Below are 19,414 nucleotides of genomic sequence, written 5' to 3' on the forward strand. Positions count from 1 at the left end.
GACTGACCTTTTGACTTTCAAAGGCAGAGCCTGCAGGGTTAAGAGGGCAGAAGTTTGTATTCCCATTTTAGAGATGAAAATAATGAGGTCGCCAAAAGAGAAGTGAATGCTCCAAGGCAGGTCAGCAGGTCAGCTGGAATTGGAAAGTGGGGTCCGGTGCCCATTTTCCTGGGAGCTTGTCTAAACAGCAGGAGGGGACCCATCTTCTGAGATCCAGCTCTCTGGGGAGCCCCTGCCTCATCTGAGCTGCTGCCCCTCTTTTGTATCCCCACCCCAGCCTTTGAGAAAGGCCACTGTTATGAGCCCTACATTCAGAATGGGAATTTCACCACATCCGACCCGACCTATAACATCGGCACCATAGTGGAGTTCACCTGCGATCCCGGCCACTCTCTGGAGCAGGGTCCGGCCATTATCGAGTGCATCAATGTGCGGGACCCGTACTGGAACGACACAGAGCCCCTATGCAGAGGTGAGTGGCCCCACCGTCCTCCTCCCAGGCTGCCTCAGGGACCTGGACCCCCTCAGATGAAAAGGTCAAGGCCCCGGTTTAGAAGTATGTCACCAACTTACATACCAATTTCGCATCAGAACCCTTTCCAGGGCTCACCATCCTTTGGGTCAAATTTGCTGCTGGTCCCTGAGAAAATTCCAAGCTTGATAAATTTTTAAAGGTGCCCCTTCCTACAAGCACAGACCCCATAGTGCATAGCTCAGTGAAAAGATCTCTGCATGGATTTCAGCTCCTCTGTACCCGCTTGCTATGTACTTTTGTGCAGTGCACAACCCACCCAACCACACACGGCAGCCCTGAGTTCAATTAATAATAACGATGCTATTGATAATAGTTGCCAAGGGCTGCATTTTCTCATTTAATCCTCACTACAATCCTGTGAGGCACATAATATTGACCCCATTTACAGCTGAGGAACCCAAAGCCATGAGGAACCAGACCATTCCTAAGAACAGACTCAGGGTAACTCGTAGAGGTAGAAATGGCACTTGGGTCTCCCTTTTTCTCAGAGACCTGTGCTCTGAGCCCCTCTGGACGGTGTTGGCTGGGTCGAACCCTCCTCTCCACGAGCTCCCGGGGCTCTGCCCTGCCTCTTTCCCCACATGCCAGGCCGCGGAACCACCTCAAGCCTGGATGCATGTGGTGGAAGGAAGAGAGCCCTTGCTCCTGGCAGCCGCCGCCTGGATGGCGGTTGGCGTGAAGTCACAGCTTCGTCGTGGTGAGGGATTGATCCCTGTATTAAATGTGCTGGTTTAACAGAGCGGAATTTATTGGTGCTTTGGCCTCTGCCACGTTGAGAACTTTCCAAAGCGGTAAACAGAGTGGAATTTAAAGAGCCAGGCGCCAGGCACGGCCACACCGCTCCTTCCAGTTCAGAACCAGGCTCTTCGGCAGTAACACTAAGAATTACTGAGCTCTCACCTTGCGCCAGAGGCTGTGCTGCATTCGCCCCCATGAGCTCAATCAGTTAAGCTTCAGGATAAGCCGACGGAGTCAGGGCTGACCTTACTGCAGCTGTGGGGAGGAAGGGACCTGAGACTCCAAAACGGCTCATGCCTGGTCACGGAGTCTGTTGGGGGCAGAGATTCGAACCCAGGTCCACCTGAATGGAATGAGGCATCCGTTAGCCGCTACTCACTCTGCACAAGAATAGGGCTGTTGGGGATTCTCCAGAACGGGGAGCTCTGTCCTTGATCCTGAGAGAGCTACAGGGCCCGTAGCCCCTACCCTACCAACCCTCAGCGGAAGGAGGCAGGCAGCCGGCCCCAACTTAATCATCCCGCACACGCGCACAGACCGCCTGAGGCTCAGGCACCTGTTCACGGTGCACAGCGAGCCGTGACTGTCGGGCTCCAGAGCCCATGCGCTTAACCGCTACGATCTTGGCTTCCTTGTGATCAAGCGTGTCTGTCTCTTGTCTGTCCGTCTCTGTCCCCTACAGCTACATGTGGCGGGGAGCTCTCTGCCGTGGCCGGGGTGGTGCTGTCCCCGAACTGGCCAGAGCCGTACGTGGAAGGTGAAGATGTATCTGGAAGATTCACGTGGGGGAAGAGAAACGGATCTTCTTAGATATCCAGTTGTGAGTGTTTATGATGGGGGACCAACTGCCCCTGCTTTGTTCTTTCAGCCATCGCTAGTGAAGCAGCTACTATGTGTCAGGGGCCGTGCGAAGAACTGGGGTCCCAGTGGCAGGAGAAACAACATCATAAACACACAGAGTCCCTAGCCTCCAGACACTAGGTCTACTAAGGAAGCAGGCATGAAATGGGGCAATGCACCAATAATCACATCCCGTAACTTTGGTGAGCGATGTTCTAGGTGGGGATTTGATATAAAGGGGAAGGTCAGAAAAGCCTTCCCTGAGGATCTGATCTGATACTAAAGCTCAGAACTAACGGACGAGCCGGAATACATGTATCTGAAAGGAACAGAACATGCAAAGGCCCTGTGGCGAGAAAAAGCCTGTGAACTGCCTGCGTAGTCAGGAGGAGGGGGGAGGTTTAACAGGTACTCTGCCTATGGTAGCAGTTCATTTTCTTCACCTGTCTCTCTCAACTAGAACGGAAGGTCCTCGTAGTGAGGGCTTGCTCTCATTTAGCTCTGCTCCGGGTCTAGCACCGAGCCTGACACATAGTGAGGTGCGCAGGAGATCACTGCTGAGTGAAGAAACACTGTAATGAATGGAGAGTTACCTGGCTGTGCGGCTGTTGCTGTACTCTGTGGGGGCGCCTAGTAGAGGCTCCATCTAGAACTTGCCCCCTCCTGAACTCCCAGGGCTGGGGAGAAGCAGAGACAGATGGTGGTGTTTGGAGAAGCAGAAGAAAGGGCTGCCCGGCAGGCCCAGACACCGTGGCTTGGACAGTGGAGAGCAGGGCGGGGAGTGCCAAGCTCTGAAGAGCCTTTCTGGAGGCAGCCTGGGCCTCAGGGGGTCAGCGCTCCCCTCAAGCCTGAAGCCAGAACCCAGTCGGCTGGGAAGCATGACTCAGGGCCTGCCGTGCCGTGCAGAGGAGGCTGGCAAGGGGAAGTCGTTTGCAAAATTATGAGTGACCGTCTTTTGAAGCTGTCCCTCAGAGGCTGCCCCAGAACCTTCTATCCCAGTTGAATCAAAGAGGCACAGACCTCGCACAGGTGCCCCTTGCGGACTTCGGGCCAGGCCAACCTGGGTCAGAATCCCATCCCCTTCACTCCCCCGCGGTTTGACCTCGGGCTTCTCTCCCCGCTTTGGCGCTTCTCGTCTGTTTCGAGGGCCTTGGAACATCGGTGTCCCGCGGCTGCCGGAGGCAGCTTGTGAACATCCCTCGCCCATCCTTGCCGTCTCTCACTCCTGTTCCCACCTCCCTGGCTTCCAGAGTCTGGTGTAAGTGCTCATTCACGCAAGACCTCGTTCTCGAGGGTCTGCCGTGAGCCAGGCCCCGTTGTAGGCTCCAGAAAGGCTCTGACCGTTGCCCCTTGGGCAGTCAAGTTTATATTGGAGAAGAGCAGGTTGGATTGTCTCTATTAACTCTGGGCGGGGGTGGGGACATACGTGCGCGCCTGCCGTGTACGAGCCGTGGATATTGGGGAAGGGGTTGGTTGTGGAGGGGCGCCCGGGTGGCTCAGTCGGTTGAGCGTCTGTCTCTTGATTTTGGCTCAGGTCATGATCTCACGGTTTGTGAGTTCGAGCCCCACGTCGAGCTCTGTGCTGGGAGCCTGCTTGGGATTCTTTCTCTCCGTCTTTCTCTGCCCTTCCCCCATTTGAGGTCTCTGTCTCTCAAAATTAAAAAAAAAAATAAGAAACATTGGGGCACCTGGGTGGCTCAGTTGGTTGAGCGTCCGACTTCGGCTCAGGTCATGGTCTCGCAGTTCGTGAGTTCGAGCCCCGTGTCAGGCTCTGTGCTAACAAATAGCTCAGAGCCTGGAGCCTGCTTTGATTCTGTATCTCTCTCTCTCTCTCTCCCCCCCCCTCCCCTGTTCATGCTCTGCCTCTCTCTGTCTCTCAAAAATAATGCTAAAAAAATTTTTTAAAGTAAACATTAAACATAAAATAAAATGAAATAGGTAGGGTTTATGGAAAGAGTTCAAGGGAGGCCTGGAGTCTTCTTAGCTGACGCTTCACATAGAAAACGCCATTCTAAAGCTGTCTCCTGTGGGAAGCCTCTGTGGCTCCTACTGCCTCATGATAAATATGAAGGTGTAGTCCTGGCTTGGGTGCACCCCAGCCGCCAGAAGTTACTGGCAAAGCCCCTCAATCTTCAGCCAGGAGAAGGAGAATCCAACTCCTGATAGCCTGGCTTCTCTTGCAGAAGGTCCCCCCAGCCCCGTACCCCCAGAAATTGTCTGTGCCTCCCGCTTCTGCTGGGCTCAGTGGCCTTCTCCTCACAGTGTGTCCCCAAGACGGGCGGTTTTGCGTCACCAAGAGTGGCCCACATCTCCCCTCGGTGTCACAGGCCTGAATGAGGAAAACAGGAAACCGGGAGCCCTTCCTTTCACTCCCTCTAGGCATCAAACATTCAATAACCTTCAGCTTGACACTAGATGGGTTTTGTTTCCACTGCAAAGGCGCGCAGTGGTGCAGCCGATCCAGGACCTGAGCAGTTAAAGCAGAAATGTTCGTCAAAGCCAGGCCACCACTGCATTAGCATCAGGAAGGGACCCCTCGCCGGGGGCAGACTTTCTGTCTTCCGGCCAGCCTGGTGGCCCCAGATTTCACTGTTAGCCGGGAGAGAGGAGCCCCCGTCTTCCTCCTCCGTACCCTGACAGGGCATCCCGAGCAACCCTGGACCCATCCCAAGCCTCTCTGGGCCTCACATTCCTTCTCTGCAAACCAATGGGTTGCCTCGAGTCAAGAGAATAACGATTCAAACTCCTGCAGGACAGGCGCGTGATTTCTGTTACTGGGGAGTGGGGTCAGTGTGGGACGATAAGGAGGGGAAGGGTCTGTGATGAAGGGGATATAGTACGTCCCACCTAAAATCATTTAAATTCTATTTTGTAGAATAATGGCCCTTCCCACTCCCACCCCCCCCCCAAAAAAAACAGTATCTGCTGGCCAGAATCCAGATTTGAGGGGCCCACCAGTTTGTAAGCCTTGGTCTCCATAGTTCTTTCTCATTGCGGTGATTCTTCATCACGGAGCGCACTTCCTGTTTGTGAGTTTCTTTACAGACGTAAATTCGTGTCCTCCCCAGAGTAATCTTATGGGGACAAGACAACTATTCTGTTTAATTCCTATTCCTTGCTTTCTGACCTGTTCAAGTTGGGTGTCTAAAAGGCCTCCTGATGAAGGAGTTTAACCCCAAAGTTAAACTCCTGATCTGATTCCCCTTCCCCAAACCTGTTTCACCCCATCCTCTCCATCTCGGGAAGAATCATCCATTCTACCATAAGCTGCCAAGGTCAAAAGGACTGGGAATTTTCTAGACGAGTAGAATGGGGGTGCGTGTCCAACGTCTGGCTTTCCTTGGCAGTGGGTGGGGAGAAACACCCTGATTATGGCATTTGCCAGTTTCCTGGGTGTAACTACTCCCCCCTGGCCAATTTCAAGCTGGTTACACATTTGCCAATTTCCTCCATGTAACTACTCCCACCATGGCCGTTCCAAGCTACCAGACAATGCCAGCAGGCTCGCCAGATTCCCGGATGCTTAACGACTGACTCACGTGGGCCAGTACGAGCTGCCGCTGCAGCATGCGCACTGTGAGTCAGATTCTTCTCTCCCTCCTCACACCTTGTACCTGAGCCCCAGTGACATCCTGCTGATTCTACTCGAGATCAGAATATGCCCAGAGTTCAAGCACCTGTGACACACCCCCCACCACCACCATGGTCCATGTTCTCATGCCAGGATTATTCCAGAGGCATCCTCACTGGTCTCCCTGCTCCTGCTTTGTCCCCTTTGGGGCTATTGGTAACCCGCTGCCTTGAGTGATCCTGTTAAACCTAAGGCAAGGTCCCACCACGCTCTGCTCAAAAGTCTACAGTAGCTTACATTTTATCTAGAATAAAAGCCAAGTCCTTACAAAACATCCCATGTGATCTAGCCCTGCTACGTCCTCCTGCTTCATTTCTTCATTTGGCCACACTGGGCTTCCTTGTTCTGCAAACTTACCCCAGGGCCTTTGCACTATCTCTTCTCCCCCATACCCTCCCCAGGATGCTCTGCCCTGAATAGCCTGCATAGCTCACAGCCCTAGCTTCTTATAGGCTTCTGTTCACAAAATCCCCTCCTCTGAGATTCCCCCAACACCTTGATCATCTCTGTCATTCTTGACACTCTTACCTTGCTTCACTCTTCTACGTGGGTGGCACTTAGAGCCACCAACACACCCACACATTGTCATATTTGTTGAAGTGTTTCATCCCTCCATCTAGAATGTCACATCCGTGGGAATAGAAGGGATTTTTGTTTCTGTTTGATTCCCCGCCGTAACCCCAGGATGTAATCAATGCCTGGCCCCATAGTAGGTGCTTAATAAATAAGAGTCAATGGAATAAAGACAACTTCTCATGGTCATCCAGCCATGAAGTTTCAGAGCCAGACTTTTAGCCCCAAATTCATGTCCAACTGCCTCTTATGTACAAGAAGGGAGGAAAGTTCAGAACAATATGGAAAGACCATAGAGATATGGCCTCCCTTTGTCAAGAAAACCCATATTTATTACGTGACCAGCAATGCTAAGAATAAAAGTTTGACTAAAAATGATCACATAAAGCTCGGACTCTTGGGTTTCAGCGCAGGTCACGATCTCTCCGGTGTCATGAGTTGGAACCCCGCGTCAGGCTCTGTGCTGACAAGGCAGAGCCTGCTTGGGATTCTCTCCCTCTCCCTCTGTCTGCCCCTCCCCACTGGGTGCTGTCACTGTCATCTCTCTCTCTCTCTCTCAAAAAAAAAAAAAAAAGAATAAATAAACTTTGAAAAATTATCGTGTAAAAAACAGTAAGGGTAAGACCCCAAGAGAAGGTTATAGAGTTAGAGTGTCAAAGGATTTGTCCATCAGAGACTTAGAAGCAGAATCTAGAGTGAGGACCCCAACCCAGTGATGGCCAGTTCCGTCGGTAGAGTGGTGAGGCCCGAGCCAGGTGGGTGTGGGGGTGGGAGGCCATACCGTCCTTCTGCGCAATCAGATGCGGGGTGAGGGTGAATGGTGAGACCACAGGGCGGCCTCCGTGCCCCCACAGAGCACAACGGCCAGCATGGTCCCAGAGCCTTAGGACTGAGGTGCCATCAAAATCACCCGATCCGGTTTCATGGACGTGAGGGCCCGCTGTGAACGGGGCATTGAGGCTCGGCCCCGGCAGAGAGCGAGAACGGGGCAGCCCTGCCCCGGAGGAGCCCACACCGGGAGCTGACACGGCACAGACAGGAGAAACTCCAGGGGCCCCCGAGGCCCGGGGTCGGGAGGGTGAGCCTGGTCCAGAGAAAGCAGCCTCTCCCTGGGGAAACAGCAACGTCTGGGGCGGTTCTGGCCGGGCCATTCACGTTGGGGGGAGGGGTCACAGATACTGCCCAACACCCCGCGGTGGCATGGGACAGACCCCGCCACAAGGAAGTAGTGGACCCAAAGCGTCAGTAGGACCGACTCAGGGACAACCCTCGCCAAGACGGGCAAAGATGGGGGTGGGGAACCGTGTCTGAGACCAAAGGAACAGCATGCGCTAAGGTCCAGAAGCAGGATCACGCCTCTCTCCTTTTCGGGGCTCGAATATCAACATAGGCTGAACGCTGCCGTGCATCCAGGGCTGTCACAATCGCAGGCACCTTCACAGCAAGCACGTGCACCGGGTTCCATCATCGCCTCCGTTTGACAGATGGGTACGCTGAGGTTCGGACAGGGGGAAGGACAGGGGAAGGGCGCCCGTGGCCACACAGCGGGGACCCGAGTGGAATGCACTCTGCTTGCCGTGTCTCAGAGTCTGGGTGCCTCCCCCGCACCCGCACTTGAAAAGAGCCGAGGAAGCCCTGTGAATCTGAGCTCAGTGACGCAGGAGGGGCGGCAGTGAATCAGGCAGAGCCTTGAAGGCCGCTTTAGGGAGTCTGCGCTCGCCGCGACTGGGCAGCAGGGGAAGGGTTTCAAGCCGGTACCGGGATTAACGCGGTGCACGGGGGAGCCGAGTCCTCCGGTCAGCAGCCTCGGGCGCTCCCCGCGGACTCTGGCGCGCGTCTGGCAGTGTGGCATCTGGGCCTGCGCCTCCTTCTCCCACAGAGGGAGTGAAAATAGCATCTCACCCGCGAGGGTTACGTGAGGCCCGAGAGCTGCTGGGTTTAATTTATCTTGCTTGGTTTCCGCTGACAGTTTTAGTAAACCAATTTGGTTTGATAGTAAAAATAATTCTGTCCTCAGGGCCCCTCACGGCCGCCTAAGCGTTGGAAATTGTTATTTATCGCATCGGTGAGGGGGAGGGCGTTTGCACTGTTGACTGAGCGGGGTAGGTGGCCCGTAGTAGGTTCTGGGCAACGTTTGCTGAGTCACGAGGACGCAAAACCGCGCGACGCAGGCGAGAGGGGGCGTTGTTCCCTGTCACCCACTGGGCGGGTCTGTGGGATGCCGCGGGACGTTGGGAGATCGGCTCTGACGAGTCACCGTCTCTGAAGGACCTACTATGTGCCCGAACCCGAACTGCATGCTTCACACCCCTGAGCGATAGAGAGCATGCGCGTTATTATGCAGCGATAATAATTGCATAAATTAGAGCCATGGTGGGGAGAGATCATTACAGAGGGGAAATTACCTACATTAGAGATAATGTATGCACAGCGTGTCGCGTGGGGTCTGGCACGTAGCTGGCACTTCATCAACAGACACTATGATTACCAGGACTCCTTAGAAGATATATTGTCACCATGTCCCGGATTTGCAAATGACAGAGAGCCTGTTAAGTGGCTTTCTCAGGTCACACAGCCACGAAGGACTGAGCCGACGTTCGCACACACACACCGTAGCCTCCACGTTTATGGGCTTGGACAAGCTTTGGAGGGACCAACCGTGTGTCTCTGCGATGCTCTGGGGAGGCTCCCAGACCTCCAGAATCTCCAAAGCTCAGGAAGGGAAGGAGTGTCATAAATAGACAACCTGGAGACAGGCAGGCTAAGGGCCGTGGCCGGAGGGGTGAGGGTGGGGAGGTTAGCAGGATGCTGTGTGAGCTCTGTGCAGAAGGAGTGAGTTGCAAGCACATCGTGAAGAGTGTCAACTGGCCAAGCTGGAGTGGGGGACGGCACCCCAGGAGGGATCCTTGTGAGCAGGGGGGGGGCTCAAGCAGTGAAAGCAGGGACCGTTAGACAGCAAACGGACGCCCCGAATTGCAGCGTTAATTAGAACCATCCGTCTTGCATTGTTGGTGTTAGAGACGGGAAGGACGGTGTGTTATCTTAAAACGAGTCAGGAACCCCCAGACTAAACCCCCTTCGTACCCCAAATGCCTATTCCCAAACCCATCATGTACCTCTCAGCTCCGTCAGCTTACCTAAAACACAACGGAACACGAGCCCTTTAAAACTTAGGATTTCTGAAATCAGTCCCTCTCTCTCTCTGTGTCTCTCCCTCTCTCCTCTCCCTCCCCCTCTCCGTAAAGCATAGAAAGGAGACTAAAAAACTAAGGGAATTATTGGTGAAGGCATCATAGAATGGAAGAGCTGGGAGGGGCCCAGAGAGGGGAAGTAATTTGCCTAGCATCACACAGCAGTCAGAGTTAGGACCAGAAAAACAGCCTAAGCTGTAGATGCTGAGCACAGAGGTCACAATCTTGAAAAACGCCACATGATAGGGAGACACAAAAGCTTCTAGAGTCAAAAAGAGCTACGTTTAGGGGCACCTGGGTGGCTCAGTGGGTTGAATAGCCGACTCTTGATTTCAGTTCGGGTTCATGAACCCAGGGGTCATGGGATCAAGCCCTGAGTCAGGCTCCATGCTGAACGTGGAGACAGCTTAAGATTCTCTCTTTCTTCCTCTGCCCCTCTCCCCCATTTGCAACTCTCGCATCTCTCTCTCTCTCTCTCTCTCACTCTCTAAAAAATAAAAAATAAAAATAAAAAGAGCTACATTTAAATCCTGGCCTGCCACCCCAGTAGCTCAGTGGCCTCGGGCAGGCCTCACAATGGGATACTTTGTTCACTTTATCCCCAGTGCCTGGCACAAAGCAAACGCTCAATAAATATCTGTTGAATAAAGAGAGAGGTGGTAAGTGTGTGAGTTAATTAAATAACATGTGTATTCTTAGTAAAGTTTCTCACATAGAGTAAGCAAATAACCACAGCTGACACCATTTTCACCCCCTTACTATGTGCCAGATTTTATGCTAAATACCTGACATGCCTTATTTCATTGATGGCGACACCATCATAAAGGATGTCTTACGTTCATTGAGCACTTGCTGTTTGCCAGTCGCTGAGTGCTTTCCCCAAACTACATCATGTAAGCCTTACCAGGAAACCTATATGATGTCACAGTGGCACTCCCCTTTTACAGATAGGGAAACTGAGGCTGAGGAGAGATGAAGTCACTTGAGGACACAGCTGGGGAGGGGCCGAGTCAGGACTCGAACTCAGGCCTCCTGGGCCAAGGCCAATGTTATAACCACACCATAAGTAGTCGTGAGGTGCTCCGCAAGGGAGAATCCCCTGACCCCATCTTACAGAAGAAGAAACTCAGGCTCAGAGAGATGTCTCCCCTCCCCGCCCCCTCCGTTTCGTGGCATCTTTTGCAAAATTACACATACCTCTGGAAGGAACAATTTCAGCCAGGCTCCGGCTTGCCTTCTCTGACTCTGCTCTGGAGCCCAACCCCAAATCCCTCCCTGTTTATGGGGCCTCAACACAGCTCTCTAACCAGGAAATAAAAGGACCTAATAACAAAGCCCAGTAACCATATGATTGATAGCCGTGGAATATTTCTCTTCAGCTACTGCCAACCTGTTCTGTGCTAAGTTAATTCCAGGCCCTAAAAATTAAGTACCTTGTCCAGAGGCACTACAGTTTCTTTAAACAGGGATATAGCTGCTTTGGGCTGTAAGAATTCAGTTTGAGGTCCAGGCAACAAGGAAGAGCCAACATCAAGGGCAACATTGATGCCAGGAGCACAGATTTCCAGCGGAAATCATGGAAGGAATGGCCACAGTAGAAATAAAACCTTCCAATCCATTAGTGGAGGGAGATGGGATTTCCCCGGAGCCGAAAGTTGTAAGGAATCCTAGAAATCACGGCAAAATTCGGGGAGCCCGAATCCCATCCTGTTGCAGATGAAGAAACTGGGGGCCCAGAGACGGGAAGAGACTGTCTCAAGATTACTCTGTCAGTCAGCGCTGCTGCATAACAAATGAGCCCAAACTCAGCAGCATAAACAGCAAGCTTGTATCATTTCTTTCGAGTCTGCCAGTCGGCAAGGCAGTTCTTCTGGTCTCCGCCGGCTCCATGTGCCTCTCTGGGCAGCTATGTGTTGGGTAGGTAGCTCTGCAGATTGTGACTGGTCTTTTTTAGAGGGGGGGGGGTGGCCATCAGACAGTCTGGGCTGGCCCAGCCCAGGATGGCTCTTCTGCCCCCGCCTGTCTCTCCTCCTCCAACAGCTGCTCGAGCTTCTTCCCATCATGACTCCCAGGGTTCCAGGACGATGAAAGAAGCACCCAAGGCCTCTTGAGCCTACACTAGAAATTGGCACAGCAGCATCATCTTCTGTGTCCCATAACAGCCACAGAGCAGGGCCGGCCCACATTCAAAGGGTGGAGACCCAGACTCCTCCTGATGGCAGGTGCTCCAAAGCCTCCCTGCAAGGATCGCGGACGCAGAGAGGGGCAGAGCTTTGAAATCAGGTTTGCGCTCAAGCTACCTCAGCCAGGGAAGAGTGAGGGTCAGAAGCCGGGTCTCCCGGTTCCCCACTTTACCAAAGGAATCCGAGGCTCAGAGAGGTGAAGAACTTGCCTCCGATCCCATAGCTAGGAAGTGAAGGAGACGAGATTTGTGCTTAGCACTTGGTCCCTGGAATTGCGAAGGCTCGGGGAACGTTTCCTTCTCCATACAATGCCTCCAACACGCGGGAGAGAGCAAAAGGCCTTGGCTTGTGCTGGCAAGTCTCGGGTTCAGGTCCCAGCTCGTCCACCCTATGGGCTGTGCGACCTTGGATGAGTCACTTCACTTTCCGGAATGTCAATTTCCTCTCTTTAAAATGAGGAGAATAATGGTGCCCACTTCGTAGAGTCTGAGAGAATGAAACATTAGGCAAGGACCTGGTATATTACATATACTCAGTAATTTAATTGGCAGCTGTGAGCTGTGATGATGATGCTGTTGTTAATTCCTTCTCTGGCATGTGCACACACTGAGCTCCATTTACACACACATGCACGCACGCACGCACGCACGCACTCACAAGGTTGATTGCCCCCGAGCTTGACGTTTGCATGACAGCTAGGAATCAGGATGGTTTCCTGCAGAAGTGCTACCCAGGCATCCACCTGACGGATTACTCCCCTCCTGCAACGTGCAAGGGGCTGTCGTGGCCAGTGGTAACAGGACAGCACGAGCTCCAGGGTAAATCTATCTTCTGCCGGCACTTGCCCCTTTCCTGCTCCTCAGCCCCTCCATACTCTTCCCAGCCTTGGTGATCAAGCAAGAGCAGCTGTGGGAAGGGACCCGCCGCCTGCCTTGAGCTGGGACGTCACCTGGCTAGTGCACACCTTGGAGCTCGAGCCCTTCTGATGCGATTAGATTTGACATCCTAGGGAGACGCAGCTGCTTGTTTCATGAATCCCTGACATGCAGTGGCCTCACTCACTTACTATTCAGGGGTGTTTCCTGAGGGCCCGCCGGGTGGCTGGCATCGCATCAGACTCCCCCGGATCAAGCCCTGACCGCGAGCCAGACTCTCTGCATGCCCAGTACCTCTGTCAATTTACCTAATCCTCAGAGCAACCAAGGAGTCCACACGATGACGTCCCCATGTCACAGATGGAGACACCGAATGCTCAGAGGGGCCCGGTGGCTCACCAGCTGGACGTAGGGTGCCGGGGTTCGGACCTGGCCGTGTGACACGGAGCTCGTGGCCCGCACTGCTCTGCGCAGTGGCAACCGACGTGATCCTGACGGCAGCCAGACTCCCTTGAGAGTTCTGGGCAGCCCAGCGGCTGGGCAGGCTGCGGTCCAGGCAGTGCGTGCTGTCCATAGGCCCTGTCTGTGCTCCTCTGACAGCCATGACCTGGGGAAGCCCGGGGCGCCCGGCCTGGTGCCTCCCGGAGAGCTCAGGGTGAGCCCTCGAGGTTCTGAAACGGGTCATTTTTTCCTGGGGGAACCTGCCCGGGCAGAGCCCACGCTGCCAACCCGGCACTGGGCTTACAGGCAGTGTTTCGGCAGCTCAGATGAACCCACACCAAGGTTTACAAGTGAATGCCTTCAATGTGTGTGTCAGGATGGGGATTCGGAATGACAGGGACACATCCAGCAGCTGTCAGCTCCTGCTGGGGACAGCTCGGAAACATCTTCCTCCAGCCATGCAGAGCCCAGGGCCCCCCTCCTGCGCGTGGTGTGCGCAACGGTGTGCAGATGGCCACCCTACATGCATACACATCTCTCTCTCTCTCACACACACACACATATACCCCATATACACACACCCTGTACACACACACACACACACACACATATACCATTGCCACCCCCCCACAACAAATCCCAATCTAACCCTCAATTATGCTCTCTCAAGGTCAGCTTTTGCACCCTGACTTAGAGGTCCTAATGAAAGAGGCCAGAGAGCCCCCGAATTTTATGAATTTGGAGAAGCTCCTCCCCAGAAAGAGGAAGAGGTGTGGGCATCTCCACACAGGGAAGTGATGGAAAGGCCACAGGTCCTGTGCGTGGTCACTCTTGGGTCCCAGAAACCCAGGGTTCACCAACCTATGTCTGAATCCTGGTATTCCCACGGTGATGCCTTCACTGCCGCTGAGTCAGGAAGTGGGGAAAATGTGGGGTCCGACCCTCTGAATAGGAGAAAGCCTGAAGCCTGAGGAAATCATGGCCATTGCTAATTCATTGTTTTAGTGTTCATGGATTTGGGGATTGTCATTTGGGGAAACTGAGGCCCGGGCTGGGCAAGAGACTTGTCCATAGCCCCAGAGCAGAGAAGTGGCCAAGGGGGTGGTCCCCTGTGCGATCTCATGACACCGGGTTTTGTTGCCACACCCCCTTACCACACTCCCCTCCTGCCTTTACAGGCTATGTCACTCATCATAAATATTTTTTAAGACAAAAGATGCTCTTTTAATTGAATTCCTGGCCCTAACTACCTTCTTTAACAGCCATCCACAATATTATCCCTATTTTACAGGCGAGGACACTGAGGCTCAGAGAGGTTATGCCACTTTCTCAGGGTCACCCAGCTAGAAATCAGCACCTCTAGGATTTGAACCAGAACCCATTCTCCTTACCACTGCCTCTCAAGACGGAGCAAAACTCACAGGATGGGTTGAGACTGACTTTTTCAGAGACAAACCAAGCCAGGAGCTGCTGGGTTTTTCCCCGGTCCACAATGCTGGGTGTGAAATGTCTTGACATTGACCTTGACCAAGCTCTGCCCACCGCATTCTGAGATGGCTCAGTCCAGGGATGTGGAAATCAGAAGCAGCTGAGCCCATGGGTGGTCCCAGAGGACAGGCATGTGTACCCAGGAGTCTCTTTCTTCCCATTCTCTTCGGGTATGAGAGGGGAATTGGTGGAGAGGGGGACAGGGGGAGAAACCAGAGAAAGGAGGAAAGGCAGTGGAGAACAGAGACTGGGTGTCATCCCCTCTGAAACCACAGCACAGAGTAGCGCCTTTGGGTCCTGGTTCAGCCTCTTGGGGAGTTTGGAGGGACACTGACCCGGGGGCCCACCCCTTGACATGTTGAGGGTCTCATTGGTCTGGGGTGCAGCCTAAGCATCATCGAGAGTGTTTAAATCTCCCCAGAGCTTTTCACGTGCAGCCGGGACTGAGACCCAGCAGCAGAGGGCTGGTTCCTGAGCCTGACATTGACAAGCACCTGGTGAATATCTCGGGGAGAGAGGGAATAAGGAAAGGAAGCACAAACAAGGAATTAGAAAACCACTCATTTTTATGCACTCCGGTGTCCTTTTAGGGGGCCAGAAAGATTGGTTTTCTGTGTCCTCCCTGGAGCTGACATGGTTTCTTGTCCCGTCTGCCATTTTAATCAAATTTAATTGAAACCGAATGAGCACTGGGCCAAAGGGACCTTCAGCAATTCCACGGTGCTGAGGGGTGTTTAACGGTGGCCGTGTGGCATCATGAAGGCACACGGAGGCCTTGGACCTGGGCCTTCCTGGACTCGGTTTCCCTCCTCTATAAAATGGGATTCATGACATCGCTCTGTGGTGGAGGGGATCCCATGAGAAACAGACACAAGAGAACTCTGGAGAGGTCTTTAAGAGAAATTTGAACGCGCCTAAAACTGCATTTATGGGCTTTGGGTCCCTCTTTTTTCTCCCTTATTTAAATCCTATACTTTATTTCCTCGCCATCTCTACTGTCCCACAGAGGTCCTGCCTCAATTGCAGCATAGTGTTTTCTTAAAGTCATGCAAACCCTCTAAGCCTCAGTTTGCCCATCTGGAAAATGGAGGAAAATTCACCATAATTCATGTAAACGACATTTGTCTCACCTGTGCCAAGCCCTGTGCTGGGCCCCAGGGACACTGGGGAGAGGTGGGGTACGTTCAGGGAAACTTAGCCAGCCAGTGTGGGAGATGAGAGAGGTTCTGCCTTCCAACCACACGATTTGGAGGCTGGCTGCCCTATACGACCAGCTCTTTGAGCCTCCTTGCGCTTCTTCAACCACCGGGTGCCTCAGTTTGCCCCCTCTGTGATATGGGTGAGGATGGTAGTTCTTCCAGGGTTCGTCCGAGGATAAGATGTGTGAGGTGCTCAGAAGAGCTCCGGGCATCAGGAGCCTTATGGAAACCTTGACTGGTTATCATATCGCTGTCAGTGCAGGATGGGGTCGGGAGCACAGAGGGATGTTGATGAATTAGATGTTGTCGAGCAGAGAAAGTGAGGGGAGGCCTTCCAAATAAAGGGACCAGCATGGGCTAAGGCAGTTCTAGGAGCATCAAAGGGTCTGGTGTACAAAGATGTTTGAAGACAGCAGAAGTGAGCTGTGGGCCCGACCATGGACCCCTTGGAGTCCAGGAAGGCTGAAAACCTGGACATTCTTGTGTGCATTTAATGTCGCTTCTTCACAGACCCATTCTATTAACCAGCTACTCTTATCTCCCCCCGCCCCACCTTAAACTGCATATAAATTGGCTTGCTTTTTCACTTGGCTTACCCTAAGCAAAATAATGTCCATGAAATTAGACGTTTGATGCGCAGACCGTATATTTATATATATATATATTTTTTTTTTTGAATCCACATTTAAATAAATACATAACCATTAGACATTTCAACTACGTTTGTCTAGCTCAAATCATCCTGCGAACGCCACCGGGGAAAGCCTTTTAAAATCTTTAAAAAAAAAAAAAAAAAGATTTCTAAGCGAGGGTCAGCCGTTTGTTTAAAAAGGAATAAAGGAAAGCAAGGTGGCTTGCTCATCATTGCTTTCTACAACCTCTGTGGAATATTAATGGCGGCAGCTCAACAGTTATAAAGCTCACCTACCACCTTCCCCCCCACATCCGGGCCCCTGATTGGCTGAGGCAAGAATGGGCACCTGCTGCAGGGAATGCGAATCGCGACCATGCTTAGGCGCACACCGCCCTCTGCTGGCCGAGAGAATTACCGCTCCATAGAAGGTTTGCCCATCTGTGTCAGAACCAAACTCGTATTCCTCGCCGAAACCTCTCTGGCTCTCTAGACCCTAATGAAAGCAATAATGGGGGTCCCTTGAGCTATTTTTATCCTTTCTGAAGAGGTAATACAGCCACATGATTCAAAATCCAAAAGTACAAGAGTCTACTGTGGAAACCGCAAACAACCCCCTCCTCTGAGCCTCTCCCCAGAGGCCATCACGGTAATTGGTTTCTTATGCGTCCTCCCCAGACTCTTTCTTTAAGATTTCTTTTTTTTCTTTTTTTTGACATTTATTCATTTTTTTGAGAGACAGAGAGACAGAGTGTGAGCAGGGGGAGGTGGCAGAGAGAGGGAGACACAGAATCCGAAGCAGGCTCCAGGCTCCAAGCTGTCAGCCCAGAGCCCGACGCGGGGCTCAAACCCACGAACTGTGAGATCATGACCCGAACTGAAGTCAGACACTTAACCGACTGAGCCTACTGAGGTGCCCCAAGATTTCATTTTTAAGTAATCTCTACACCCAACGTGGGGCTTGAACTCACGACCCAAGATCAAGAGACACATGCTCCACCGACCTGAGCCAGCCAGGTGCCCAGTGTCTTTTTAAATATGCCCCCCCCCAAAAAAAACCTTAACAGAAATCTCCTATCTACCAAAATGAAGCCCCCCAGACTAAGTACCAGTTAATGCTGGTTTATTACATACCCGATTAGACCCATCAATAATGGCAACAAAATGAAGCAGATTTCATTGTTATCAAGAAATGCAAAATGCTTAGGAGATGGTCTTTTAAAACAAGGAGTTAGAGAGAAGAAATATTACCTTGGTAGGAAAAAAAAAAGGTTGAAATGATGGGTCTAATCGAATGACCTTTAGCAATGATGTCATAAGGACATAGGGCTCAGCAGGATGCCAGGGGCAGTGCAACGGGGATTTTCCTCATCCTGCAGATTTTGTTTGTAATGTTCTATTCACAAATTTCCTGATGCCAGACTGAAGCTAGTCACACTTTTTGGAGACACGTATATGTGGCTTTCATGGGACATCGTATAACATATGTTCACATCTCGGGCTTTGGCATCAACAGACCTAGGTTAGGGTCCTGGGTCTGACTCTTACGTGAGCCTCAGTTTCCTCAGCTGTTAAAACAGGGATGATCCTAGTTGTTAGCGTGTGGAGTTCTTGTTTGAGTGCTTGAGCATTGTTTGAAAGCTAAATGAGGGTCTTGGGAGATCTTTACTCAGATATCTGGCCCATGAGGTAGCCCAAAAGGTAGTTTTGTTGGGCTGAGTAGAGACTGGAACTGGAAAGGTGAAAAGGATGCCAAAAGTGGGGCACTGGATAGCGTGCCCCCAGATGACTGCTCCGACCCTGGAAGGGCTACAGGATGTGCCTGGAGCAGGGTCAAGGTGGGAGGAGAGGAAGCTACAACCCAGCAGGTCACGGCCACGGGCTGGCTTTGGAGTGTCTCATCGGGCAGTGCAGGGGTGTTGTGGTGTACAGGGTTTGAGTCTGGCAACCAGCATATCAAAGAAGAATGGGGGGCGTCGGCAACTTCTACAGCTCAGTGGCACTGGGTACCTTCACACTGTCATGCAACCAACCCCTGCGTCTATTTTAAAGCATTTTTCATCCTCCCCAAACGGACCGTGTACCTGTTCACCCAGCCGTCTCCGTTTGTCCGCGACCCTTCCTCCCAGCCTCCCTTCCTCCCTTCCTCCCTTCCTCCCTTCCTCCCAGCAGCTTGACCCCAAGCTGCTTTCTGTGTCTACAGCTTTACCTATTCTGGGTATTTCTTATCAAAGGCATCATACACTGTGTAGCCTCTCGAGACTGGATTCTTGACTCGCAGAAAGTCTTTAAGATTCATCCCATGATGGAGCATGCGTCCATGCTTTATTCCTACTTGTGGCTGGATGACATTCCATTGTAGGGATACACTGTGGTTTTGCTTCTCCATTCATCCGTTCAGTGAAGGGGACCATATTTATGTTTCAGAAGGATTCATCTGGCTGCCAAGGAGAGAGACTGGGCCAGGCAAGGAGGTGCTTCCCTATAGTCCAACTGAAGGGGGATGGAGAAAAATTAAAGACAGGGGCAGGAAGGAGACACAGGAGCGGGGTCTCCTGGTTGGAACTCCACGAAAGCCTGGCCCTTTGGCCCCCTAGAGGGACTGGAGGAGACAGGGGCTGTCCCTGCGGCATCCTCCCTGCAGAGGACCTGCCTACACCCAATTCCAGTCCCCTCAAACCCACCTGCCTGCCAGCATCTATCCATCCCATGTCTGTTCTGGAGTCAACTGACATCCTGATTTCTCAGCACCTCCCTGGATTGTTATCTGGCCGATGTCTCACTGGAGTCCTCGATGGAAGGCCCCTGCTGTGCCCCATGGCCAGTCTCTTGGCTGTAATTCTGCATTTTGTCTCGGTTGCTGAGGACAGCCCAGCGGTGGGGACCTTGGATGCCCTCCGTGTAATTAAATATAGCCGGATGGGCAGCAAAACGCAGGCTTGTCTTCTGAGGTGGGCGGGGGAGAAAGAAGAAGGTGGATCCAGAAGGATAAGGCAGAGAGACCTTACTCTTTCACTGCGCCATCACTCATGGTCTGTTTCCTTTTGTTTTGTTTTGTTGGTTTTTTTTTTTTGTTGCACTTCTTGGGG

At 52.4% G+C, this 19,414-nt stretch overlaps 1 protein-coding gene across 1 annotated transcript in view; it reads left to right on the forward strand.

The window, feature by feature from the left end:
* Positions 1 to 19,414, forward strand: part of SEZ6L (seizure related 6 homolog like) — a 187,151-nt gene that overhangs the window by 131,731 nt on the left and 36,006 nt on the right. The window contains 3 exon segments of the mRNA XM_030335829.1: positions 278 to 472; positions 1,956 to 2,033; positions 2,036 to 2,093. Of these exon segments, the coding sequence (XP_030191689.1) occupies positions 278 to 472; positions 1,956 to 2,033; positions 2,036 to 2,093 (331 nt within the window).

This window comes from Lynx canadensis, chromosome D3 (assembly GCF_007474595.2).
Source record: "Lynx canadensis isolate LIC74 chromosome D3, mLynCan4.pri.v2, whole genome shotgun sequence".
Lineage (NCBI taxonomy): Eukaryota > Metazoa > Chordata > Mammalia > Carnivora > Felidae > Lynx > Lynx canadensis.